At 46.3% G+C, this 27,984-nt stretch overlaps 1 protein-coding gene across 1 annotated transcript; it reads left to right on the top strand.

Moving 5' to 3' along the window:
- Window positions 1-986: 986 nt before the first annotated feature.
- On the top strand, window positions 987-27,974 carry LOC105024052 (dynein heavy chain domain-containing protein 1). Its single transcript, XM_020045626.2, has 43 exons — window positions 987-1,446; window positions 1,550-1,738; window positions 1,854-2,057; window positions 2,371-2,481; window positions 2,702-2,858; window positions 4,751-5,002; window positions 5,339-5,482; window positions 5,707-5,833; window positions 6,125-6,360; window positions 6,481-6,724; window positions 6,944-7,080; window positions 7,190-7,315; window positions 7,419-7,695; window positions 7,781-7,908; window positions 8,108-8,306; window positions 8,485-8,576; window positions 8,684-8,912; window positions 9,107-9,232; window positions 9,420-9,517; window positions 9,634-12,913; window positions 13,069-13,192; window positions 13,271-13,463; window positions 13,553-13,835; window positions 15,275-17,078; window positions 17,232-17,464; window positions 17,599-17,791; window positions 18,001-18,103; window positions 18,712-18,861; window positions 18,993-19,184; window positions 19,557-19,807; window positions 19,976-20,156; window positions 20,290-20,719; window positions 20,891-21,001; window positions 21,610-21,786; window positions 22,004-22,182; window positions 22,404-23,441; window positions 23,582-23,753; window positions 23,847-23,948; window positions 24,335-24,560; window positions 26,090-26,181; window positions 26,377-26,526; window positions 26,679-27,301; window positions 27,409-27,974. The coding sequence occupies exons 1-43, from the start codon at window positions 1,058-1,060 to the stop codon at window positions 27,787-27,789; spliced, it is 14,133 nt and encodes a 4,710-aa protein (XP_019901185.2). The 5' UTR covers window positions 987-1,057; the 3' UTR covers window positions 27,790-27,974.
- The last annotated feature ends 10 nt before the right edge of the window (window positions 27,975-27,984 follow it).

The following is a 27,984-nucleotide window of genomic DNA, read 5'->3' on the forward strand; positions in this document are numbered from 1 at the left end:
GACATAACCCATCTGTATTTACTGGCTATTGAATGTGTGTTCATTACAGATATTTCAAATGTAAGGTCAGACCCCACTGGAGCTTTTCCCCATCTCCCACTGTCTGGAAAATCACACTTCTTATAGGAATCAACTCCATACAACAAGCAGTAATGTAATACTGTCCCCTAAAACCAAATAAGATTTGCATAATCTTATAACAGCCTGGACTTTGCTCTAGTGACCTTAATATTAATTTGTGATGTTGTAAATTTTCTTCAGATTTATGTTTTGTTATTTGTTATTATTTATTGTTTTGTTTTTGTTGCCCAATAACAGGGCAGTTAACACAATTCCCCTGGGTTAGTATTATTGTGTAATAATTACATACATGTATTTTTTCGGCAGCTTTTATGGACGTTTCTGCAATCTCCTATTTTGCGTCTTCTAGTGCCTCCTTGTGGATCATACAAGATCTCACAACATGAGCTGTAGCGTCCCATGTAACTATAGCAACGAGACTTCTTAGCTATTGATATAGTACTGAGCTTGACCAACTTTGCGACACAGGTGAGAAAGTTAAGCAAACTAGCTTGCTACGTTATATAGTAATATATTTGTATGTATCCCTATTTATTTTTACAAGCTATCACCTTAAGCTAGCTAACAGGCTACTGTCAGTTTCTTTGCCGATTCTAGTATCTGCCTCCCAACGCGTTACGAGGAATAATAATGTATGGCTGCTAGCAAAGTTAGCTATCAACATGCAGCTTCAATCGTGTGTTAAATTTTTTTAATCATCCCTTTCCTGAAAAGGTTCAGCTGTCAAAGGTAATATATAGGTGTCACAGAAGGTTGTACTCATAACTAGTAGCTATATTTTTTATGTCACCTTATTGGATCTGCCGAATCTAGCATGATCCTATTAAATGAGAGGAATCATATATATATATATATTTGTTTTTCTTTTTTTCTTATTTTTCTCACAGAGGAATAAGAAGCATATCCCTGCAAAGAGAGGTTAACGTTTAGAGTGTGTGGCAGAAGTAATAATCGCTACAGAACAATCTGCAATGCCATGCCTACTCCCAAAAATGACAGTGAACATAGTGCAAGAGGCACAGCCAGGGGTTGTCCTGTGGATCACAAAGGAAGGCAGAAGGGACCCGGTCCAGCAGCCAATGTACTGTCACTACCCCCACTAGAGTCTCAGGAGCACCATTCCTCCTCATCAGCTTGCATGTATGAGACCCACCCAGGTCGACCCCTCAGTACTAAAAACCTCTCCCCTGTTCCCACCCCTCTGTCCATGGTTGAGCTCCCCCGACTTGTGGCAGAGGTGGCCTCTGAGCTGGCAATGGGGGAGACACCGTGGACTGAGGGACCTCGTCTGATGGCTTCAGCACTGGGGACTGATATACCTGTCGAAGCCACTCTGGTGCCATTAAAGGAACCTCCACCTGACAGGTAGGTTAAGCAATGAGCATGTGAGTTTGCTGTGTCTTCGATTTCACTCTTCTTTTCAAATATCACATCTATTATTTTAATGTCGTGGTCATTCTTAATTCAGATTTACAGTTCATGGAGATGTGTCCCGGATGAAGATGGCTGATCAAGACGAAGGCTCAGAGGCAGGAAAAGATGTAAAGCACGGAGAGCCTCTGACTGGCTCAGAGGTGTTGGAAATGTTTGCAAAGAACCGACATCTGGGAAAGCTTCAGTTTTTCCACTTGCAACCTGTGAATGTTGGCCCATACAGGTAATCCAAAATGTTGTTTATCACAATAACTTGTGTCACAACGGTGGCTTTCCCAGTCTTTAGCATTTGCTATATTTTTCTGGTCATTCTTTTCTTTGGATCTACTTTTTTGTAGACCATATGACCTTCGCGTGATCCCTCAGAATAGAGTGGACAATGAGCACTTCATATTCTCCCCAACCTCTGTGCTGCATGTAAGGGATGGATGCAGTGCTGGGTTCCTCTCTCTGGCAGAGTGGAATCGGGAGGCTGTGCTATGGAGAGCCTTACAGAATATCCCATTTTTCAGGGTCTATCTACTTCGTAGGGCATTCATCAAGTAGGTCTGGGCTAAGATGTATTCTTTTTACTGTGGGGGAACCATTTGTCTTAGAGCTGTAAAAGAACATGGTAAAATCATTTCTAGATCTAGTTAAGCAACACAGCAAGATTTCTAATTTTCAATGTTGTATGGTAAATAGTAGGAAATGTTATTACTATATTATTACTATAAACTTTAATAGAATGTGTCCAACATTTTTAAACAGAACTACATTTAATTACAATGTTGGTAATGTTGTAAAATAATTTTCCCTAACCCTAACCCTAAGTCTTTAGGTACATTTTAATAATTTTTTTCTTCTGTGGTGCAGGTGGCACAGAAATGTGCGGAAAATCAGTCTTCAGAGGAAGTGTGAAGAGCTGCAGGGTCTCCTACTCATGGCTGTACCCCAGTTCAGAGACGCTCTCTTTAATTTCTCTAGGTATTCAGCCTCACATTGTGGTTGCGTCCCAAACTACACCTATGCATTGTACCACTATTGACCCAGGGCCCCTGGGCTGTACTTTTCATTTAGTGTACATGGGGCATTGTTCCTGTTGGTCCATAATTAACGTTGAATACTTTATTTGAATTATTATTCAGTGGTTTTCATTTATTTGGAAATGTACACACGGGACATCATTTCTTGTTGCTGTTTTTAGACTGATTGAAGAATTGAAAGAGGTTCACTGGTTGCCACAGGATGAACACACCACCTACACCCTTCTGGACTTCCAGAAGACCCTTTTGAAAAAGAACATGGAGTGTCGGAGGCTTCTGGACAGAATCTTGCAGTATCGTACTCTCATCCTCAATGTGGTTTGTAACTCCAACCAGCTACAGTAGCGCATAACATTCTGGCTGAATTGATTCTTTGACTGAAACTGTTACAATAACAAAAACTACACTCACCTAAAGGATTATTAGGAACACCTGTTAAATTTCTCATTAATGCAATTAACTAATCAACCAATCACATGGCAGTTGCTTCAATGCATTTAGGGGTGTGGTCCTAGTCATCTCCTGAACTCCAAACTGAATGTCAAAATGGGAAATTAAGGTGATTGAAGCAATTTTGAGCGTGGCATTGTTGTTGGTGCCAGACGGGCCGGTCTGAGTTTTTCACAATCTGCTCAGTTACTGGGATTTTCACGCACAACCATTTCTAGGGTTTACAAAGAATGGTGTGAAAAGGGAAAAACATCCAGTATGCGGCAGTCCTGTGGGCGAAAATGCCTTGTTGATGCTAGAGGTCAGAGGAGAATGGGCCGACTGATTCAAGCTGATAGAAGAGCAACTTTGACTGAAATAACCACTCATTACAACCGAGGTATGCAGCAAAGCATTTGTGAAGCCACAACACGCACAACCTTGAGCCAGATGGGCTACAACAGCAGAAGACCCCACCGGGTACCACTCATCTCCACTACAAATAGGAAAAAGAGGCTACAATTTGCACTAGCTCACCAAAATTGGACAGTTGAAGACTGGAAGAATGTTGCCTGGTCTGATGAGTCTCTATTTCTGTTGAGACATTCAGATGGTAGAATCTGAATTTGTCGTAAACAGAATGAGAACATGGATCCATCATTCCTTGTTACCACTGTGCAGGCTGGTGGTGGTGGTGTAATGTTGTGGGGGATGTTTTCTTGGCAAACTTTAGACCCCTTAGTGCCAATTGGACATCGTTTAAATGCCACAGCATTGTTTCTGACCATGTCCATCCCTTTATGACCACCATGTACCCATCCTCTGATGGCTACTTCCAGCAGGATAATGCACCATGTCAGAAAGCTCGAATCATTTCAAATTGGTTTCTTGAACATGAAAATGAGTTCACTGTACTGAAATGGCCCCCACAGTCACCAGATCTCAACCCAATAGAGCATCTTTGATGATGTGCTGGAACGGGAGCTTCGTGCCCTGGATGTGCATCCCACAAATCTCCATCAACTGCAACTCCTATCAATATGGGCCAACATTTCTAAAGAATGGCAGTTCTGAAGGCGAAAGAGGGTCAAACACAGTATTAGTATGGTGTTACTAATAATCCTTTAGGTGAGTGTATATGCAAATAGAGATTAAATCATGGTGTTGTTAATACCAGGGGTTGTGGGTTTAACTCCCATGGAGATATTATGTGAAAAAATTAAAATACAACCATTCACTAGTGTAAGTCACTAGTAAATAAGAGCTTCTCATGTCTGGACTTACTGTTGGTAGGTCTCCCTTCTTGTGCCATCAAACCCCTGCAACTTTTACCGGACAGTGCATCCCACCTGTAGTGTTCATCCATTCTAAATTCATCCATGTCACCCCGCTCCTCTGCACACTCACTGGTTTCCAATTAAAGCTTGCGTCTATTAAAAGACCATGGTACTTGTCTACAGAGCAGCAAGGGAAGCTACCTACTTGCTAAGAGGCTCTGCTCAAACCCTACTTCTGTACCCAAGCTACATCCGGTCTGCCTGTTGTCCCCTACGGAAAATTGCTCCGGATAAGTTGTAGTCTTCTCTGTTCTTGCACCCCGATGGTGGAAGCTTCCCTGTGAAGTCCATGCCCATTTTACTTCTGAAACCCAACCCTAATCATATAACCCAACAGCCCCTTCATGTCTGTTAGCATTCATCCATTTCGTTTGTGTGTAGATATGAGAGAAATTGGTTTGTGTACGGGTTTGTTGGTATGGTATTCTTCTTCCTGTCTTCCAGGTCCAGGAGGACAGCTATAAGGCTCACCAGGAACTGCGGTTATGTGTGGAACGCTCCCAGCTCAACCAGGGCAGTCAGTCCCTTCACCTCCAGCTGGCTCACCTGAAAGAACTGAAGAAAGAGCTGGGCCAGGCAGAGAATGTCCTGCAGCGACTGGGAAACATTGCTGCGCTGGCCGATCAGATGATCGTGCAGAGCCTCGTCACGATTACCAACAGAGAGGTTGCCTCTTTCCTCCATAATGTCATGAAGGTGAAGAGAGGAAACAGAGGATGACATAATACTGGGCCATATGTCGTGGTGCCCTATTCTTTATATAATGCTTTGGACCCCTCGTCAAAAGGGGAACTATGTAGTGAATAAGGGGTGGTTTCCCGAGGACAGATTCTGCCTAGTACACAACGTAAAATGTATTCCCATGGAGATGTTCCATTGAGCTTGATTTGTTTTAGTCCAACACTAGGCTAAGTCTGTGGTTGGGATGCTATAATGTGTCTTTTGTGACTCTTGATCATTTCAGTTCAAGTGTTAACAATACTAGTAAGCCCTGATAATTGGTATTTTTCTTATTGAATTTATTTTCAACAGAGAAAACGGCCCGAGCAGGGAAGTCTCTTCCAAGCAGAGCTGATTTTTGGAGCAGATGGTCAGTTGACCCTGTTCCCACCCATGCACTTGTTCCAGGAGGTGTTGAAAGGGGCACTACTGTCAGTGGCAGACTCTGCCCTTCAGGTGAGATAATGAAGTAAGCAACACACAAAAAGGGTCTGCATTCCAAATCACACTTCTTTTCCTATGAAATTCACTGGTTTTGACATAGGTCCATAGGGCTCATTGCCCATAGTAGTGCACTATATTAAAAAATAGTGTGGCATTTGGCATGCAGACATTAGAAAACTAAATATCCAGTTGTGCTCCTCACCGAGTGTGAATATGTCTGTCTTTTGCTTTTATAGGTATTTGACATTTACTCTGCTGACACAAAGGAATGCGTGTCTGCCAGCCCCTCCCTCACCAGTGATGCACAGGAGCCGACCCCTGACCTGAACCTGGTTTGTTGCAGTGGGACTACTGGTGTCACAGGTATTGGTGGACAGGAGAAATTCTCTGTTTTACCACAGGCCATCATTCATTATAGTTCATACCAATTGCTTACGCAGATTGTTTTGGTATAAAATGCAGTCACTACTCCGATGTAAATTAAATAATATATATTGTTTATTTATATATTTATATAAAAAGTGTTTCCCCTTCAAATCAGCTGTAGCCCAAGGCTCCATTTTGGGAGTGCGCCTCTTAGTTTGGGAATCCTGGATATATGCTGAAAGGAAAACAGGCACTTCTCCCCTGTGTTTCTGTATACATGGTTCTCAGAGTCCGGGGAAAAGGACAGTGAGATGACTGGGGTCAGCAACTTGTCTAATAAGTGTCAGCCTCACCCTGACCTATGGGCTCCCAGGCTGGTGCTTCCGAAACAGAGCCCTCTGAGGATCCAGGGCCAGAGGCTGAGAGGACAGTACTACCCCCCGTCCAGGAAACAGCTGGAATGGCAGCTCAGCCTCAACACTGAGACCAAAGAGGCTCAGAGAGAGCAGGCCAGAATCATGCAGGTCATTCCCACTTTATTCCTGTATCTTAACGGACCCTTGGAAAGCTTTACAACAACTATCCTTTCCTCCCTTTTGGTTTGTGATTCATCAAGGGTTAGTTGATTTCCCTTTGATCAACAGGAGGCTCAGCTTGAAATTCAGCAGCTGTGTGAGAGACACTCCTGGTTGTTTGACATCCATCTGTTCACCAGTCAATGGAGTCCAGCTTCTCTGGAGGCCATGAGGGGCATGCCTGTGTTACACTATGAAGAACACATTCAGAAGGTGCGCTTCTGGACTGACAGGGTGCGCTCAGTGCCAGCCTCTTTCACCACCACCAACAAGCTGCTCATCGTCAACTGCTCCCACATCCTGGAGAATATAGGTTTGTGTCTGTGTGCGTCTGTGTGTGTCTGTGGGGTTTTGGTTGCACGTGCGACATGACTTTAGGCCTACTAAGATAGTGCGTGTCTTGGACGTGTGTGACAATGTTTTCCTGCTCTGTTATTATCTGACTGTGTTGTACAATATAGGGTGTCATTTGGGAAGCCTGCTGAATGTATAGTTTTGTTTCCCTATATAGCTCCTTTGTGGAACTCCATAGAGGAGGATATACAGACTCTGATGATTGAGGAGCTGAAGCTGCGCTCTGAGAAGTTGATAGTAGAACTTAAAAGAGCTGTGGAAGGCCTCAGGGTGGAACCCACAGACTTCAACGACTTCACCCACTATGCTAGCATGGTATGGCCTCGCAGACACTTTTTGGTAGTTACTGCTTTACGGTGATCAAATCATTATTTTATTCCTTTTATCGATGCTGTATGTTTGGTCGACCTCTTTCTTTCCTAAGGTGAAACGCTATGAGAACATGTCAGATGACATGCAACAACAATTAGACTACCTGCACTCGCTCCAGGAAACAGTTCGCTCTAATTACAGACAGATGAGACCTGATGAGCTGTTATTGGAGGAACAGGTTAAACACATATCTTTTCAGAACTTATTCTTGAATCATTGCAAGCAAGAAGAGCTACTTATTTTTCAGTATATGATATTCCCTCTTCCCACCGCACGTTTAGATGCTGGACCTCTGGGACATCTTTGTTCCTCTCCTCAAGCGGGCTGCAGAGACAGTATGCCAGTGTCTTCCCTCCATGGCTGACACCCTGGACAGAACCTTCTCCTCCCTGACCCATGACCTGGACGAGATGGTGACCAAAGCCACGTCTGGACCATATCTGGACCCCACTCAGAATGCAGCGTCGATGCTCAACACGCTCCAGGTCCTGGGCAGACAGGTGTCTGCTGTCTCTGCTCGCTTGGAAGAGCTCAGCAGGACCAGTAAAAGTCTCCGAGGTGAGAGAGGGAGCAGGGTGCCCGTCTGTGTACACAAAGTGTGTGCCTGTGTTTACATAATGCCTTGTCTGTGTTCCCTGTCTAGGAAACCATCTGGATTTGACTTTCGTGACAGCGGCCTGGCAGAAGATGGAAGCCCGCAAAAGTCTGTGGGAGTTGATGGTGGCTTCCTCTGCACAGATCCAAGAGTGGAGGCTTTTGCTTTTCAGCAAGGTGTTTGATGGCTCTTTTCTCTATTCTGGTGATAAATAACATAATAATAATAACAGCAAGTGACTAGTATGCTTATGGAATCTGATACGGGGAAGACTAATATTTTCACATACTGTTAATGTAGCAAGGAAGAACAGACTTGCAATAACTGTGTTTGTTGAGTGTCTGCTCAATTGCTGAAATGTGTAAATGGTGTCAGTTTGTTGTGTCAAGAGCCCAGGAGAAGGTGGCTGAGTGGCTGCAACAAGCGGTATCCCTAGCTAGGACCATCCCTTCCCAGGATGCTGTGCTGCAGGAGACCCTGGGGATCCTGGAGTCCTTCAACCAGCAGCTGCCTGTACTGGCCGAACTTAGCAGCCCCACCCTCAAACACAAACACTGGAGGAACATCTTTAAAGGTTTGACAGTTAGAAATACATGTTAATGAGATACCTTGGATGTGTTCCAAATGGGAACCTAATGGACCCTCGGAATAAGTAGTGCTATAAGGAATATGCTGCAATTTGAGACGTAGCCATTGCTGTTTGTTTGAACAGCAATATTTGCATGTCCATGATTTACATACCACACTTCTAGGTATGGGTTTACTATATGCACCTGAGTGGAACCTCACTGTAGCTGACCTGATGTCCAAGAAGCCTTTAGAGCACCAGAGTAAGATCAACAAGGTGGGTCAGTTAAGCTCATAGTCAGTTAAGCTCTCTCAGCACATACATATGCATAGGAAATAGATTATCATTTGGGAAGAAAAATGTTTCTGTCTGTGTGGGACCAGATTTGCCGGGAATCGAAGGCAGAGGCAGACATGGAGCAGACCTTCCGGAAACTTCAGAGAGGCTGGGAGGGGGCACTGTTCCATATGGCCAAGTTCATAGTCACAGTTTGTCAGCAAGATAAGCCACAGCTTGGTGCCACATGGAGAAAGAAGCCCACTAATTGCCTGGTCTCAAACTACCAAACTCTGAAACAGCATTCTCTTGACAGCGGCACATTCACCATTATTGGTAAGATTAAACAGAACAATTCTTTTGTTTGTTTTTATAATGATGTAATAATCTAGTTAGAAAATGTTTCAGACGTGACATTATTATGAACTACATTTTATATTGTTTATTCTGATGTAAATCACCTTTAATTCAGATGTGTTTCATTGCTGCTGTTAAAAGTCTCAAGTCAAATGTAGTGATTGATTTCCCAGGTCTGGAGACACTTCTGGCTCAGACAGAGGACAGTGTAATGACTCTGTCCAACATGCTGCTCTCTCCTCACGTTGCCGAGTTCAGGCAGGAGGTGGAGCACTGGGTGCAACAGTTGCAAGAACTGGGTAAAATAAACTTGGCTACATCTCGTGGTACTGTACATCCCAAAATTCTCAGGGACTAATACGCCTCTGCTCAAACTACTATATAAGGTGCCATTTGGGACTGAAGGTAGTGCTCAATGTTTATACAACATTGATCAGTTTACTAACTGTGATTAATAAGTATTTTTTCTCTACCTGCAATATGTAGAGGAACTGCTTGATTTCATTGAAAGGTACCAGCAGAAGTGGATCTTCCTTAGCAAAGAGTTCTATAAAACAACTGTCAATGTTCATAAGGCAGAACTGGTGAGTTCAGGGTCTTTTAGGCCTCTGCTACAACAGCCACAACTACAACTATAGATTGTTTTATTGTGCAAAGCAGAATAAGTAAATCCTAATGCCGGCTGTATGTTTGACCACAGTTGGAGGTGTTCCATCCTGTGGATAACACCTTCAGGGAGATGATCCAGTCCACACTAAGTGACCCACATGTTCTGAACCTAGTGTGCCCCAGGAAGACAGCAGAGTTGACCCACAGCTTCCACGGACACAGCCTCCTTGCTCTCCTCTCAGAGGGTCTATACACAATGGACGGCATCACCAACCAGCTGCTGTACCTCCTGGACTCACCCCGTAGTGAGTTTCCAAGGCTCTGCTTCCTGAGCGACGGGGAGGTGATCAGACTCCTCTCCCTTCACCCCACACCCTCTGCTCTGCTCCCTCTGGTGCGTAGGTGTTTCCCAGGGGTGCGCTGGCTGGAGGTGGACAGCGACCGTGACGTGACCCCAGATGAGACTGATCTGAGCAGTGGCTTAGATCTGTCTGACACCCATATGTGGGTACGGGGGGTGTATGGGAGAGCCAGGGAGCACGTGGCCTTCCTCTGCCCTCTGGAACCCAGCCCTAACCCGCTGCCGTGGCTGTGTCTCCTGGAGCAGCAGCTCCAGCAGGCCATGAAGCTGCTCATGAAGCAGTGTGCTGTGTCTTGGCAACAGGTTCGGTCATTGGAACAAGACCTGGATCGGGAGAAGAAAGTTGGAGATTCCCTGTCCCCTGACCCCTTCAGATACCACAGTCCATCAAGCTCCCTTAGAAAGGAGGGTGGTGAAGCTGAAGGAGGAAACGATGTGTGGAGTATCATCTCTAACTACCCCCTCCAGTGCCTGCTGGTGGCTGAAGAGGCTATATGGTCGTGTGAAGTTCTGAGGGCTTACCGGGTCTCAGCTCCGGTCAAGTGGTCCCTCATCAAGGCTAAAAATGCTTCCAAACTCCAGAACTTGTGCCAAGCAATACGGGACGGCATCACAGGTGACACTGACAAATCAATGATAACCCATCGTATGGTGACTGTTCTGCGTGCTCTAGTGCTCCTCACTATGAATCACTCTCAGCAGTTATCTATGCTCATGAAGGTTAAGTGTGATCTGGAGTCCTCTTTTGAGTGGCAAAGTTTGATGAAGTACCATATTGTTACAGAAAATCAGACATCTACACAGGAGGGCCACCATGATTCTAAGGAGCAGCTGTGTTATGCTGAAATCCTGGGCATGCAGCTGTCGTATGGCTATGAGTATCTTGGCCCAGAGCACTGGATGATAGTGAATAACCCCTCCACGGATAGAGCTGTACTGGGGATCCTCTTGGCTTTGACCAGCTACAGGTGTGGCTTTGTAAGTGGACCTTGCATGTCTGGAAAGAGGAAGACTGTGGTTCAGTTAGGAAGAGCCCTGGGACAGCAGGTCATCTCCTTACGGTGTTGTTTCAATTCAAGTCCCTCCATCATCCAGCAGATGCTTGTTGGTGCCCTTAAGACTGGGTCGTGGTTGGTGTTGGACTCTGTGGACCTGATGACCCAGGGAGTGCTGTCCCAACTAGGGCAACATCTTGCAGATATTCACCAGTCCCTCTCCTTCCTGCTTAGAAATACACAGCAGAAAAGCTTTGAGACCCATACAGAGCACTCTTCTAGTTTATCCTACCCAAACAAAGATATTACAGATTCACTAAGAGACAGCCAGGGCAACATTCAGAAAGAGTGCAAGAAATCCAATGAGCTTGACTGCCAAATTGCTTTTGCTGGTCAAAACATATTTGTCAAACTGAGCTATGGCTGTGTAATAATTTCATCCAGAGGTTACAAAACAGAGGTTCCAGAGAATCTGCGAGTGGCGACCAGGCCCATATCGTTGGCCTACCCTGATTGCAGGATCCTTGCAGAAGTCTTGCTAACCTCTCTGGGCTTCTCAGAGGCTCTGTCTATAAGCCAACGACTAACCTCCCTGTTTAGCCTGGCTAAAGACTCTCTTTGTCTCCCTGATTCTGTCAGTGGTGACCATACATCCTGGATGGTACTTCTAAGAAATGTCATTGCTGCCTCTGGGTCCCACCTACACAGCACCAGCCAGCTGGAGGTCCATAAAGAGAAAGTGTTGAGGGAGGAACCTGCCACTCTTCAACTTCCACAGGACCACAAACCACCTGAGACAGATGAAAGACACAGCGGTCTCCAGGCTTCCCACAACAAGCATGCTGACCAACTCATGCAAGCTGTGGTAGAGGAGCAAGCGATTGTCAGTGGTGTTTTGTCAGTCCTGCTATCGGCTATCTTTGAACAGAAGAAAGCGTTGCAATTCCGCACCATATTTGAAGAGATCTTTCCAATAGCACGTTCCCACCCTGTTCTCCAACAGTACATTGAGGACGAAGGGGAACAGAGCCTCCTAATGTCAGCCGTCACAGAAGAGCTGCAGCAAACTGGGTTTCACGCTGATACCACAGTGCTTTGCAGTGCCCTTACACTTTACCAGGCTATGAAGCTCTCACGAGCAGTTCTGCTGGTAGGCCCTGCTGGGAGTGGAAAGACCACCTGCTACCGTGTACTGTCTGGAGCACTGCGGAAGCTGGCAGCCAGTGCAGTGGAAGTTGAGTTTGATAAGGTTCTCACCAGTGAAGGAGATGGAATGGACACCAATTACCAGTCCTCTACTACAAACTGGAGCTCCGTTGACACTGTGGTGATATTCCCAAATGCTTTGTCACATGAGGAGCTCTTTGGGGGCTGCTATGGCCAGCAAGGCTTCTGGTCGGATGGAGCATTTACTAAAGTACTGAGAGACTCAGAGCGGCATGACTTCTCAGCCAGCACAAGGAAGGAGTATCTATTGAGTAAGGAAAAGTGGCTGGTGATGGATGGAGACCCTATAGGGCAGCCTGGTTGGTTGGACCCTTTCAGTACCCTCTGCAACCCTGAGGACCCCTTTCTGTGCCTGTCTTCTGGAGAGAAGATCAGGCCATCCCACGAGGAGCTCAAACTATTGGCAGAGGTCACAGATCTGGGAGATGCAGCCCCTTCCGCAGTGACCCGCTGCAACCTGGTGTATCTTTCTGGAAAAGACCTGTGGAAGGCTGTGTGGAAGGTTGAAATGGACGCTCTCTACAGAGAACACACTCTGGATCCGAGGACCCTGAAGATGTGGAACCGTTTGGCTGAAGACCTTTTCTCTAGCACACTCACTTTCATTAGGCACAAGGCCTTCACACCTGTCATGCACGTTGAAGGAGATGGATCCAGTAAATTCAACAAAAGCATCACTTGTGGACTGCAAGAGGTTAATTCATTCATCAGGATCTTACATGCCCTCCTGGAGCAGTTTGGTAAAGGACGGGGGTTAAGAGCTACACAAAGGACTTCAGATAAAAGAGGTATTATAAATAACAGCAAAATATGTTCATAAATATAAATAATGAGATTACAAATAGCCATACATTACAGTATACAGTGTATTTTCATAATATGATGTGTATGTTTGTTTTCGTCAGATATTAAAAGCTACTTTCTGTGTCCAAATGCTGTATAGAAATGACCAGAGGTCACCCAACATGCAGAGATGCCCTGATCCCCACCACTCAGCAAGACATTCAAGCCAGAAACCTCTTTCTAGTGGCCTATGTCTGGGGCTTTGGTGGACACCTGCATCCCAGGTCAAACACTGTTTGTGTAGTTTTAAGTCAAGTCTTTTAATCGCCCAACTGTATAGTAATACAACACATCTATTTCAGACACTGGCCCCAGTTTGACTTGCTAGCTCGTGATGCACTGTTTAAGAGCCGGTACAGAGTGGAGGTTCCTTCTGAAGGGACAGTCTTTGAACACTTTTTTAACACGAGCGAGGGAATGATGGGAGACAATACCAACCCCATCAATTGTTCCAGGAGCAAGAGCCCACAGGTTAACTATACGACTATCCCACAGGTTAGCAATCTTCCAACTATCAAAATGTTGATATTATTGTATCCATAGCCTACTATATTAAATGACATCCATGCTGTCCATACTCTCAGTATGAGAAACATGCTTATCTGCTGGACCTGATGTTGGAGGCCCATCAGCCAGCACTGCTGGTGGGAGAGGCTGGCTCAGGGAAGACCATGCTGTGCCGGTCTCTGTTGAGTCCCGACAGGCCACACATTCGCCTGCCTGCCAGCCCACGCCTAACATCCATCGACCTGCGCAACGTGCTGGAGAGCATGCGCTGCCAGGAGGCCCAGCTAGGAACCATGGATACAATGAATAAACAGCTTGGCCTTCTCCTGTTTGTGGATGACATTCATGAAGCCCCATGTGGTGAGTTGCTAGGAACCCTACTTACACTCACCTTTAAGGATTATTAGGAACACCTGTTCAATTCCTCATTAATGCAATTATCTAATCAACCGATCACATGGCAATTGCTTCAATGCATTTAGGGGTGTGGTCCTGGTAAAGACAATCTCCTGAACTCCAAACTGAATGTCAGAATGGGAAAGAAAGGTGATTTAAGCAATTTTGAGGGTGGCATGGTTGTTGGTGCCAGACGGGCCGGTCTGAGTATTTTACAATCTGCTCAGTTACTGGGATTTTTACGCACAACCATTTCTAGGGTTTACAAAGAATGATGTGAAAAGGGAAAAACATCCAGTATGCGGCAGTCCTGTGGGCGAAAATGCCTTGTTGATGCTCTAGGTCAGAGAAGAATGGGCAGACTGATTCAAGCTGATAGAAGAGCAACTTTGACTGAAATAACCACTCGTTACAACCAAGGTATGCAGCAAAGCATTTGTGAAGCCACAACACGCACAACCTTGAGGTGGATGGGCTACAACAGCAGAAGACCCCACCGTGTACCACTCATATCCACTACAAATAGGAAAAAGAGGCTACAATTTGCACAAGCTCACCAAAATTGGACAGTTGAAGACTGGAAGAATGTTGCCTGGTCTGATGAGTCTCGATTTCTGTTGAGACATTCAGATGGTAGAGTCAGAATTTGGCGTAAACAGAATGAGAACATGGATCCATCATGCCTTGTTACCACTGTGCAGGCTGGTTGTGGTGGTGTAATGGTGTGGGGGATGTTTTCTTGGCACACTTTAGGCCCCTTAGTGCCAATTGGGCATCATTTAAATGCCACGGCCTACCTGAGCATTGTTTCTGACCATGTCCATCCCTTTATGACCACCATATACCCATCCTCTGATGGCTACTTCCAGCAGAATAATGCACCATGTCACAGAGCTCGAATCATTTCACTGAGTTCACTGTACTGAAATGGCCCCCACAGTCACCAGATCTCAACCCAATAGAGCATCTTTGGGATGTGGTGGAACGGGAGCTTCGTGCCCTGGATGTGCATCCCACAAATCTCCATCAACTGCAAGATGCTATCCTATCAATATGGGCCAACATTTCTAAAGAATGCTCTCAGCACCTTGTTGAATCAATGCCACGTAGAATTAAGGCAGTTCTGAAGGCGAAAGGGGGTCAAACACAGTATTAGTATGGTGTTCCTAATAATCCTTTAGGTGAGTGTATATCAATGATTTTGTTAAACTACATAAAATAAAAATAATAACACATTCTCACTCAAAGATTCGGTTTGTTTTTCAAAAACAATATAGGGGAATACAAAATTGAGATTAAATGTGTATTTTGGAATTATTTTAAAAGATGTATTTGCTATTATTCTATTTTGAATTTAATTTAAATATTCATATATTGCAACCTCTGCTCCTCTCTTTACTTAGATGCTTTTGGCAAGACATCCATGGCTCTGGAGACACTGCGGCAGTGTATTTCCCGGGGGGGCGTTCTGACATCAGATGGTTTACATTTCAAGCTATTTAGTTCCGGAGCCATCAGCTACTTGGCTACCTGCTGCCCATTTGGAGCTGGCAACCAAACTGATTGCAATCGTATTTCTTTGCGTCTCTCCCGTCACTTCTCTATTTTGGTGCTGCCCAGCTTGTCTGCAGATGTTGTGTTCTCCATCCACTCTCCACAGCTACAGAACTGGCTCAAAGAGTTTCCATGCATGCCTAGGCACGCAGATATGGCACACTGTATCATCAGCGCAACCTTTGAACTGTATCAGGCCGTGTGTGAGCACTTCCAACCCTGTGTGCGCAGGCCACACTTCCTGTTCTCAATGCATGACCTGAAAAAGGTGTTTCAGGGAATGTGCTTATGGTCTCCATGCAATACAAACAGACAGCAACTCCAGAAGATTAGTCTATGGGTTGCTCACTCTTCCTCAGCCTTGCCTTGCTTCGCTCCAGCCACCCTGGGTCCTGTAGCCAACGTGCTCAACATAGCTCGTCTCTGGATGCATGAGTGTCTGCGCACATTCGGAGACCGTCTGTGTTCAGAGGGTGAGAGCCAAGCTCTGGTGTCATTGATGGCCAATGTGTCAGAGAGAAACTACCGCAGCAGGGTAGCTAAACCCCAGACTTCCATAACAGAGGACACTCCAGCTGCTGTACCCCCTCCTACACCAACAGACTACCTTAAGTCAAGCAGTCAGCAAGCAAGCCCTCCAAAGCAGCTTGCCAAGTCCCCTTTACTTATGAAGTCTGAAACACCCATAGAACAAGAGGAGTTTTCTGAAAGGGCGAGCAGCGCAAACTCTAGCTCGTGGAACAGTAGTGAGGAACATTTATTAGGTGAGATCCACCCCACGAAACAAGAACATACAAAGAAAAAGCAAAAAAAGAAACCTGTCAGGAAAGATAAGTCTGGCTTTCGGACCACACCGCTAACGTCAGGCTCACCTCCAACCCTGGTCCCCTCTCCTCCAAAAGGGCCTAAACCAGCCAGTCAGTCAGAGTGGAAGAGGAGCCATAAGCTGTGCGACGTGACTCCACAGGCCGAGAGCAGTGACTCAGCGGAGGCCAGCATGGCGAAGTCTCTCGTGCCTTTACAACTGCTGCAGGACATGGAGGCTACTATTCAACATGTGGTCTTCAGCGCAGACCTGTCCGAGCGCCTCCCTTCCATGTCACCGCAGCACAGTCTCAAACGCCACTCAGCCTATTTGGAAAGAGACCCGGAGTTACTAGTGCAGCAGCTGGCCTCACGCGTCAAAAGCAATGAGGAAGAGGAGTTTGATCACCACCACAGTAGCGGCTGGACTTACATGGTGCACAGACAGAGGGCGTTTCAGCTGACGCGTCTCCTCAGGGCTCTGCTCATACCTGGCGGCCACGCGGCTCTCTTCGGGGCTGCGAGTGGCACGGGCCGAAAGACCACGGTGCGTTTAGCCGCCCGTCTCACCGGCTACCAGCTGATGGAGGTGCATCGTGGGAATGAGAGTCAGCTGGACGAGATACTGCGGGAAGCGGGTGACGAGGCGGGTGTGCACGGTGGCAGTGTGGTTATTCTGGTCCACGAGGATACTGGCCAGGCCGTCAGAGATGCACTGGTAGCGGTGATGGCTGACGGAACCTACCCAAGGCTCCACTCTGATGAGGAGCTGAAGAATCTGGTACTGAGGATCAACGCTCTCATTACAAACTCACGCAATCGCCTTAGAGATGACCAGGCCCTTGAGAAGTAAGAGACAAGCCGTGCCTATGAATTGCTATATTCATTTCCTCTACACTACCTTTAAGTCCATCTGAATGAGAGCATTTGCTACTGGAGTTGTTATCATTTATTACTCATGTTATTATTAGTGAGACGTACATTCTCTGCCTTTTGATGCAGGTATTTCAGACAGATCCAGAGGAATCTGCATGTGTTCCTGCTGCTACCTTTCTTTCCAGACACCAGAGACACGCAGCCAGGCTTAGTAAACCCTACGGCTGCACAAATGACCAAAGCTCTGAGCCTCTGCTGCTGTGTTGAGGTGTACAGGCCTTGGTCCACCCAGTCTCTTGTTGAGGCAGCTTCTCACCGACTCAGAGGGAACCTGCAGATACCTGGCACAGAATGCAATGGTTAGTTGCCATGGTCTATATGGGAAACAGGTTACCATTTGAAAATGATCCACAATGTCACCTTCTAAATACAATGAATTATACGCGTCTATATGTGTCTTTATAAATTCTGTATTATTTCATATAATATATAGTTATAGACCGAGAGGGCTTGGTGGGCAGTATTTCTGAGACCATGGCAGGGATTCACCAGTCAGCCTGTAAATATGCCTCCATCCTCCTCCCGGACCTCCAGCCGTTCAGCCCCCAGTCCTTTGTGGAGCTGAGCGCTAACTTCTTCCACCTCTGCAGTCACCTGTGTGAACAGGGCCGCTGCCAGGCTAACAGGTGAGGAGGACTTAGGGCTTGCATACTAAATGGCACTTTATTCCATACATGGCCCTGGAGATAATAGTGCACTATAGGCAATGGAGTAGGTTGTAATTTGAGACACAAGCATTGGTTAGTCTACAAAGGTTAAGCCGGTAGCAGTTGTTTTTAGTGCTTTTTTGTGGTAGATTGGGTCAAATTTTGAAATGTTTGTCTTGTTACTTTAGAGTGTCAAGGGTCATGGCACTTGTGAAAGGCATGACAGACACAGCTGAGCAGCACTGCCTGGAAATTGTCGAACTGAAGGAAAAGTGTGCAGAAAGACAAAAGGTGACCCCAGCATGCTTCTAATTCCCCAATAGTATGCCACTTTTGACCAGAGCCCTAATGACTCATACTTAAAATTAGGGATGTGCCAATATATTAGCCAGAATTTGGTTATCAGCCAATTATAGGCAGAAATGTATGTATTGGTAGATTGATCTGATTTTGGCTGATAATTTCAGAGCGGCTGTGCTTTTGTGTGAATAGGTGTCCAATATACTCCAGTATTTTTTATAATATATGTTTTTGTTTAAGTAATGTGTTTTATTGTTATTATTTTAAGAATTAAGTGTAATACCTTATTTACTAATTTATATTCAGGCATTGTATGTATAATTACAGAAAGACAATGTGCATTTGTTTTCATTATTATTTACACATTTTACAATCATCAGAATTATCCGAATGCATTTGTTGAAATTAGAAGCATCATAAAAAGTACAGAATTGACAAAACATCAGTCAGTATTGTCATGTTTGATCGTGTTAAGGGAATATCGGTTGTTGCTATCGGCCAAGAATGTTCTTATTGGTGCATTCGTAAGGTATTGCACTAGGGAATGGAGTGTCATTGGGGACGTATCCCTCATTAATGCCTCTCTGTGTGTGTCCCAGAGTCTGCATCGTCTGAAGCAAGTGACAGACACAGAGCGGACGCTGTGCGAGCGAGCCCGGCAGCAGTGTCTGCTGCAGGAGAGCAAACTGTCTCACATGGAGAAACAAAATAATGAGGTCCAACTGCAGGCAAATGACGCCTTCAACGAGGTGCTGTCCAGTGTTCTGTCTGTCCATTTCATCTACAGCTCACTACTTCTAACCAATTCCCATTTGGGAAGTTCTTGGATGCTTGTCTTATTAAGTTCCTAACGCTGTGTTGTGTCCTTGACCCCGCCTAGGTTAGCCCTCTGTACCAAACAGCCCTCAATGCTCTTCAGTCTCTCAGCCCAGCAGACCTGGATGAGGTACGCCGCTACAGATTCCCCCCAGACGGAGTGGTTCTGGTCATGGACGCCATATGCATGTTATTCAAACGGCCACCCAACTGGGAGAATAGCAAACAGCTACTGGGGCAGTCCAACTTCTTCCAGGTCAGAGGTCAAATGGGATGAGGCATCATTTCCTACTGATGTAATACACATATGAGGGGAATTACTTTGACCTTAACAGTAAATAATTACCTTTCATTCAATTTATTATGAAATACTCTTCTTTTTTAGATTCATATGAAAAGGTTCAACAATCATTGAAGTTCAAGGGTTATCTATCTCTAATCCTTTCAGGGCTCAACAACGCATAAGTTGTACATATTTACATACCTAAATCAATGCGTGACCTAGAATGTTAATTTAGTGATTCTAGCTTTAAATTATTCTAGTCTGCAAAACACAAATATTTTTAATTTCCCACCTACATGCAATGCATGGGGCAGTTTGTTTTTCACATTGTCTCTCTGTGCTTAGGAGTTGGAGTTCTTTGACCGGTCCAGGTTGAGCGACGACCTGTTCCACCAGTTGGGCCAGATCGTGCAGAGGCCAGAGTTCCTGCCGGAGTGTGTGCGCGGCGTGAGCCGGGCATGTGAGTCCCTGTGTTGCTGGGTGAGGGCAGTGTACCAGTACGCCTGTGTCCAGCACCACATGGCCCCCCAGGAGGCCCGGAAGAACCAGCTGGATGCGCGCATGGCAGAGAGCCGGGCCCGGCTGCGCACAGCCAGGTGTGATATCCGGTTGTACTGAGGTTGATGGACAGTAGGGAGAGCTTGTATGCTACCGGACAGGACGAGTCTAGCAAAGGTTGAAGACTGGACGCATATTAGTAGGTTGAGTTGATTCAGTGATTATGAGAATGAATAACTAGCATATTGTTTTGGTTATTGTACAAGGCTGCTGGAAGAGGAGGCCCGGGAGCGTCTGGAGGACACGGAGAGACAGCAGCGGCTCCTCAGACGGGAGCTGGAGGAGCTGACTGGCCAGCTGCACAAGGCTGAGTCCCTGCAGAAGAAGGCTGCTTCCGCACTACAGGAGGTCCAATGTCACGTCACTGACTGGACGGCTGCAGCAGAGGTAACTGACATTCATACAGACCAAGATGACTGACCCGTGAAATAGCCAGGAATTCAGCAAAATGCCTGTGGTCTGCATGCTGTCTTCTTGTACTTTAGAAACTGCGTAGTAATATTCCACTTATCTTCTGTAGGAAGCAGAGATGAATGACCAAAACATATCCGGGGACGCCCTGCTCCTGGCAGCCACTCTTACCTACCTGGGTCCCTTTGGGCCAGACGGACGGATGGAGCTACTGGGGCAGTGGAGGGAGCTGTGTCTTACCGGAAACATTAACATCCACCCCGAGGACCCCAGGGCCTCTTTACTCCCTACCTCTACCCCTATATTCAGTGGACCCCGTGAGGCCCCTCTCCGTGTCCCCATCCCTATGGGAGCAGAGCTGCACGTGACCATGGCTAGGGCCCTGGGGGTGGACCAGCACCTGGTCCTCAGAGTGCAGCCCAGGCTGGTGCTCAAGCTTCTGCTGTGGGGGTACAGAGGCCCCTGGGCTCAACACTGGCCCCTGCTGGCAGACACTCAGCAGCATGAGGACCTGAGTGCCCAGGCCGTGCTGCGGACAGGTGAGCAGCTACGAGCACACTGAAGGTGCTCTTTGGTGCTGACCCTAAGAGCGTTTTAGGTCCTCCCCCACTATTGGTTAAGATTATATCTTTACATGAGGTACACTTGGAGGGTACCACTACACTAGTTAGTTTAGAAATTAATGTTGCGTATGTTGTTTCTGCCATCAGGCCAGCTTCAGGGGGAGGACAGCTCAGCTCAGAGGGAGGGGGAGTATGAGCTGGTGGTCAGTGCTGATGATCTACACCTGCTGGACAACATCAGACAGGGTGCAGAGAAAGGTGAGCCAAAGGAGTTAACCCAGAGAATGCTGGATGTAGAATTTGACTGTTACTGATTTCCAGGAGATGAAGTAGAGAATATAATCCCTATTAATGTGGTAATGCGAGATCTCTGTGGGCTATTTTTCGGAAATGTTATTATGTATTGATATTAGCTTTTTCATCTGATTCTCAAACCATCAGGCTGATTCTCAAACCATACCGTGCAACTTTGTCCACTATCAAAATAATTCCAAAGTCCAAAAGAATACTACGCACCCATATCTTCATAAATGGAAAGTGATATCTCTTACAGCAAAAATAAATGTTATAACACTGGTCTGTCATTTGGACCATAGCACTTAACCAGAATTGATGCGTTCACTGCTGTTTTCCCGTGTCTCTCTAATGGTCAGTTATCTCCCTCCTTGGCAACATTTTAGTGTTCTCATCCAACCACAACATTCAAGGGTATAGGCTACTTTCCATTCCAAGTCAATTTCCATATGTTCATGCAGCTTTGTTCCAGACCACTTCATTACTGTCACTGACAACCCAACGACATGAGTCCTGAAGATTTGGCATTATTGAGAGCCTGGTGCTATCATGTATCATATTGTTCTGAACAGGTTGGAGAGTATTGGTGACCCACATGGAGCGAGCAGTCCCCAGTCCAGAGTTCCTGGAGATGTTGATGCGGCCGGCAGGGAGACGTTCTCCTGGTGTCACAAGGCCTGTTCTGACGGCCCATCCAGAGTTCTGTCTGTTCCTCAGCACCCAACTTCCAGTCAGACTCTTACTCAATGGTGAAGAACATACAGAATATAACACCAGTTACTCATTTTGTATCTGAACATGGAAGCAGTATTAGTGCAAGCCAGAACAAGCCTCAGAACAGTATGGGAACCTCATGTTTATGTACAGTCAGGAAATGTAATGTCAAGTCCACCTACTGGACAGGACGCAATGAAAGTACATCTGCAGTAATAAGACAACGGCAACTTCTCCAATGTGTCCCCACAGAGATTCACCCATCTATATTGTCGGAGGTGAGTGTCATTGACCTTTCCCTGAGCTCCACTGAGGTGCAGCAGCTCATGTTGTCAGAGCTGGTGCAGTCTGAGTGTCCGGAGCTGTGGGTTCGTCAGTGCCTCCTGGAGACGGACAAGCAGGCACTGCTGCACAAACTGTGCCAGGAAGAGGTAACACGATAATGAGATCGATAAACGCAATTGTATTCTATGTAAATTAGACGTCCTCACAAATAGTACTCTATTCCCTAGTACACTCATTTTAATAAGAGCTGTGTGCTCTGCATAAGGTACAGTAAGGGTGTAGGGTGTTTAGTAGAGTATAGGGTGTAGAGTAGGGTGAGCGATAGAGGTTCATAGCTCAAGATGTATTCATCATTGCTTCTCTCCAGGTGTCTCTGATGGAGTACATCCTCCAGACCCTCACGCCTCTGCTGCAGGACTCCGGCTTCCTCCCCCGGGTGTTGGCTTGTCGGACGGCCTCCCAGAAGCTGCAGTCGGAGATCACAGAGCTGGACCTGGAACTGGAGAGCCACAAGCACCTCTTGGCTGACTTCCAGCGGGTGGCAGGGCTAGCTACAGCCATCTACCAAGCCTTGCAGGAGGTGTCGCGGCTCTCCCCGTTCTACTACTTCCCCTTGAGGAACTTCCTGTTCACCGTGAGGGAGTCGCTGGTCCCGAAGTGCGGGCCGGGTGTGAGCTGTAGTGGGGAGGTAGTGACGGGCGCGGTCATGTTGGAGATAACACACAGGATGGTGGCCCACCTGTTGGCCCAGTACCGACCCTCCCTGTTCCAGAACCACGCCGTCCTGCTGAGACTCCTGGTTTCTGTGGCAGTGTCCCTCCACACAGACGACTGCAACGAGGTGGAGCGGGTGGCTTTCCTCACAGGCCTGGGGGACGCGGATGTCCCAGTGGATGCTTCTACATCAGCCCTGTCTTCACCCTCCGCCTCGCCATCTCAGCACCGTGGTCTTCCCAGCTGGTTGCCTCCTCACACCCGCGACAAGGTCCTCCGGCTGCAAAACATCTCGGCCTTCGCAGGGCTGCTGTCGTCCCTGGATGCCTCACCCGACCAGTGGCGGGAGTACCTGCGTTTCCCGTCTTCCACGGTGGTGGGTCCTGTCCCCTGTCGCTCCCATTCCCACCTGTCCACCCTGCAGAGGGCTCTGCTCTGGAAGGCCGTGCTGCCTGACTGGCTGGCTGCGGTGGCAGAGGACCTGGCTGCCTGTCTCCTGGGTTGGACCATGGGGTCAGCCTTGCCAGGAGCCCCTCGCACCGGCTCGCCGGAAGCCCTCACCCGCTTCCTGGTCAAACGCGAGGGGCCGGTCATAGTCACACTCCCAGGCCCAAGCAAAGATGAATGGGCTAGCATCCAGCCACTCTGCTGGCTGAAACAAGTGGCCCAGTATCAAGCAGACAAGAGAGGGGTAATGATTATTCTGTATTTTGCTTGTTTGCTGTGTATAGTCTTACATACACACAAACATGAACCGTGTGTTCAATTTCAATCCCATTGCCAATATATTCCTTACTGTGTAATAATATTCTTAAGAACTGTTTGTTTCAGTTGAAAGTCATTACATTTGGAGCCAAATGCCAGAAGGAGGTCATCCTCTCGGCACTAGAGATGGCTGTTCATGATGGCCATTGGCTGGTCTTTAACAACTGTCATCTGTTAGACCAATGGGATGATGAAGTGGTTTGTCAACTCAATCAGTTTATTACCTCTGCAACCAGTGGTAAGAATAAATGTGCCGCTCTTCGCTTATTTCAACCACTGTGTGTAATCTGAAAACATGTAGTGTAATTCCCGTTCTCCATGCACCAAATAGGTGTGGAGGCAGACCAGGGTCCGGTTGGGCCATCTAGCCAGGTCCACCCAGGCTTCAGACTGTGGTTCATCACACGAGGACACACCCCACTCTCCATACCAGGTACTCATACCATCCAGGCTACACCAATCAGGTTTCAACTTTTTCTGTGATTGTTTCCAAAAATGTATCCTATTTACCATAGGGACGTTTTACAAGGTACACTTAAAATATTTTTGTGTCTATGGGTAAAATGGGGCACAGCTTACTCTGTACAGTGTTCTACTTTCATTCACCAAATGTTATGGTACCAATTGGAATGGCATATCATGGGGGTTTTGTAAGTTAAATACAGTTTCAAGGCTGACTTTAGTCAAAAACACAAATATAGCAGCTTTAAACTGTATGAGACACCTAAGGGTGTCTGGTGAAAAGGCATGCCTTATATTCCCTAATGCTGTAGTTTACCATCTGGGATGCATCCCCACACTAATTCTCCTCTCCCCCAGCGTCGGTCAGAATGTGTGCCCTGCGACTGGTCTGCGACTCTTCCTGGGATGTAAAGGAGGAACTGTGCTCTTCCCTGCATCAGGTTGTGTCTGTTACTCCATCTGGCACGACCTCTGATGTCACGACCTGCAGCGTTGAACCCCAGCTACGCTGTGCCATCCTGCACTCTGTTCTGCTGCAGCGACAGGCGTACAAACACCTAGGCCAGGGAAACAGCTATCATTGGTGAGATCGCTACAGAGCTCTCCACAAATATTGGGATAGGAAAGCGTTTCTCTTTTTTTGGCTCTATACTCCAAATTATGGTTTGGATTTAAAATGACCAGAGGTGTAAAAATTACAAAGTGAATGTACTCAGGGTTTGGTTGTGTTCACCACTTCAGGGATGTTTGTAATTAGGACTTAAATTGCCAGATAAAGGGAGTTCACAATTAATCAGAATCAGAAGAATCAGAATCAGAAAGAGTTTTATTACTTATTAAGTTTCACAACAAATATTTTTTTCTGGTCGTTGGTGTAACACTTTCTACAAAAGGAATGAGATAAATAAAAACAAACAAATAACCAGTGGGTAATACAAAAAAGAGTGAAAAATGATCAGTTTAGATCACTGGTTAGTTACAAAATTCTTTTACCTTGTAATTTAAGTCTTAATTAGGAACTTCCCAAAACTGGTGAATACAACCAAGTACTTTGTTCTTTTACATCTCTGAAAATGACACCATTCAGGCGGTTCGAATGTTATCATTGGATTGAATGGGCGTTATCAGTGGTTATCAGCCTCATAGATATGGGTCAGAAGGGGCCTGCTAGCCTACTGGTAGGCTCAGAAGGCTGTTATCATCCATTCGCATGGTTAATTTAGTATTTAGATAATTTAGTATTGACGAAATCATCACAGTTTAAAGGCTCTCATTTTAATGGTCTTACCTGTAGACTTACCCTAACCCTAACCTTAACCCATTTTAATGGTCTTACCTGTAGACTTACCCTAACCCTAACCTTAACCCATTTTAATGGTCTTACCTGTAGACTTACCCTAACCCTAACCTTAACCCATTTTAATGGTCTTACCTGTAGACTTACCCTAACCTTAACCCATTTTAATGGTCTTACCTGTAGACTTACCCTAACCTTAACCCATTTTAATGGTCTTACCTGTAGCAGCGACCTGAATTCGTCTGGGATTGGATCTGGAGTCTTCTCGTGTATTTATCCGTGATTAACCATGCGAATGGATGATAACAGCCTTCTGAGCCTACCAGTAGGCGTAGCAGGCCCCTTCTGACCCATATCTATGAGGTTGATACCCACTGATAACACCCATTCAATCCAATGATAACATTCAAACCAGGTGCATCATTGCTATGAGGTTGAAGTAGATTTTTGAACTTTTATTTCATTGAGTATGTGTAGATATTGGTTTCACCATTTAGAAATTGCAAGACTTTTCTGACAGTTTTAGGGCACCAACAGTTTGCTGACAGATCAATATGATGTCCATCAGTGAAAAGACAAAAGACAAAATGCTTCACTCTCCATTTATAAAGGGTTCTGTATATACTGAGAGGCTGTGTGACACACTAGTGTTGCTGTACATCAAGTTGTTTCGCATTTCCGAAGCTACACAAACAGCCAATGCTTTTCTAGCTCGGTAATGGCTTGCTTTCACACTAATGAAAATTACCTTTATTATCATGACAAAACACTGGTTGTATGCATGTTATAAGGATGTTGTAATTGTTTATTTAAAGGACTCAGGAGGATCTGCTGGCGTTGCTGGATGCTCAGGCCCGCATCGCCAAACCCTGTGGAGACCCAACTGGTACACTGGAATACATAGCAGGTAATTAGACCTGATGTCACCAGCTGAGAGCTATCGTGGCATACTCAATGAAACCATCTGCATATCATTTGTCCTGGGCACATATCCCAAATAGCACACCATTCCCTACAAAGTGCACTACTTTTGTAGTCACCAAGTGACCAGGTGCCATTTGAGACAAAGCCTTGATTCTGACCTTTCCTTTCTGGTTGACAGCCAAGCTGGTGTATGGAGGCCATGTGGAAGACTGGGCAGACCTGGCGGCAGTGGAGAGTGTGTCTAGGGCATGTCTGAGAGCAGACACTCCTCTCTGGGGCAGTGGGCCTCACACCCTCTCAGATATCATCCACATACCTGGCTGCTTTGGTACTGAAACACTTTACTCACTACTACCCTGCTACTACGCCAAGCTAGGATACAGTGTTCCAACAGTGTAATTAAATATTGTGACCCATCCTCTGAATTGGAATGACAATCCCCTATTTGTTCTTTATTTTCCTGCCATCATCTCTCTGCAGACTCTGCAGGTCTACTGAGAGGTCTAGAGCAACGTGTTCAGGCATTGGCTAACACTGGTGACCCCTTATTGCTGGGCTTTAGTGCAGGTTTGATAGGAGAGCTTGTTAAGGTTCACAGCCAAAACTTGAACATCCTGCTGCAAGAATCCCAGAAGCCAATGGGCAGCATCAGGATATGTTGCACAAACGAGGTGACCTGCCCTGCTGTACTACCGGAATTACACCAGGCCCGAGATAGACTACAGGCCCTGAAAGACAACCTCGTCCACAAGGAGCACATCTGGGTGGTGAGTGCAGGAGCTCCATCCCTGGGTCCCCTACATAGCTTCCTCCAGACAGAGTGGGATGGTCTGGTTGATGTGGTTTCTTCCCTGCACTCTGAGCTCAGCCAGCCCACGCCAAACAGCAAGCAAAGTGTCTCCTCTCTCCTGACTCTGTCAACCCTTCTAGAGAAGAGAGCGGAGCTGCTCAAGACCTACCTTTGTGATGAATCTACCAGTGGTCTGTCCAATGTCTACCACCTGTCAGCCTTCTGTAACCCCAGGGGCTTCCTGGGAGCATTAATCAGGGAGGCTGCCCAGGCCAAGCAGAGGGACATCAGCAACATCTTTCTGCATTTCCAAGTACGATCTACTCTGAACTCCTTCCCTACCACTCTTTGTCAGTGCAAATCTTAAAAATCCCATTTCATTGCAAGGCAGTATTAATTTGTTTTCCCTTGTCTTGCTAGGTGCTGAGTGCTGCAACAACCCCAGCCTCTGTTCCCCTGAGTGGTGTTTACGTGTGTGGCCTAGAGCTAAGAGGGGCAGTGTGGGATGTGCAGCTTGGAGCCCTTCAGGACACGCTGTCCCCACAGCCCTGCCCGCTTCCCCTCCTCTGGGTCAGAGCTCGGGTGAGGAACACGGGCACTCTACAAGCCTCAGACAGTTCACCTGAAAACTGCTCCTCCCTACCCATCTACCACTGCCCTGTGTACCTGGACAGACAACAAGAGGATAGAACATACTGGGAACTCGCTGACAACAACATAATCACCTGTGTTCCACTTACGGCTAAGCTAGATCCTGTGCTATGTACATTGAGAAGAGTGAGGCTTGTGAGTACCCTTTGACACTAGACAGCACATTGCAATGCTGAATGTCTACTGAAGCACTTAAGAGACTCAAGGTTAGTTTTCTTTTAAAAACAGATTTGGTTTAATAAAGAAATCGAGAATCATTGTGCACAAATGCAAAACCATTACAAATGCAAAACTGTTAAAAAATAAATCTTGATTTAATAAAAGTATATTATTTCAGCGCCTACA

This window comes from Esox lucius, chromosome 1 (genome assembly GCF_011004845.1).
Source record: "Esox lucius isolate fEsoLuc1 chromosome 1, fEsoLuc1.pri, whole genome shotgun sequence".
Taxonomy (NCBI): Eukaryota; Metazoa; Chordata; class Actinopteri; order Esociformes; family Esocidae; genus Esox; species Esox lucius.

Coding starts and splice junctions, on each gene's coding strand:
- LOC105024052 (XM_020045626.2), top strand. CDS start 1,058: ATGCCTACTCCCAAAAATGACAGTGAACATAGTGCAAGAGGCACAGCC. Junction 2,482..2,701: donor GCTCTCTTTAATTTCTCTAG/GTATTCAGCCTC, acceptor TGCTGTTTTTAG/ACTGATTGAAGAATTGAAAG. Junction 23,442..23,581: donor ATCAAGCAGACAAGAGAGGG/GTAATGATTATT, acceptor TGTTTGTTTCAG/TTGAAAGTCATTACATTTGG.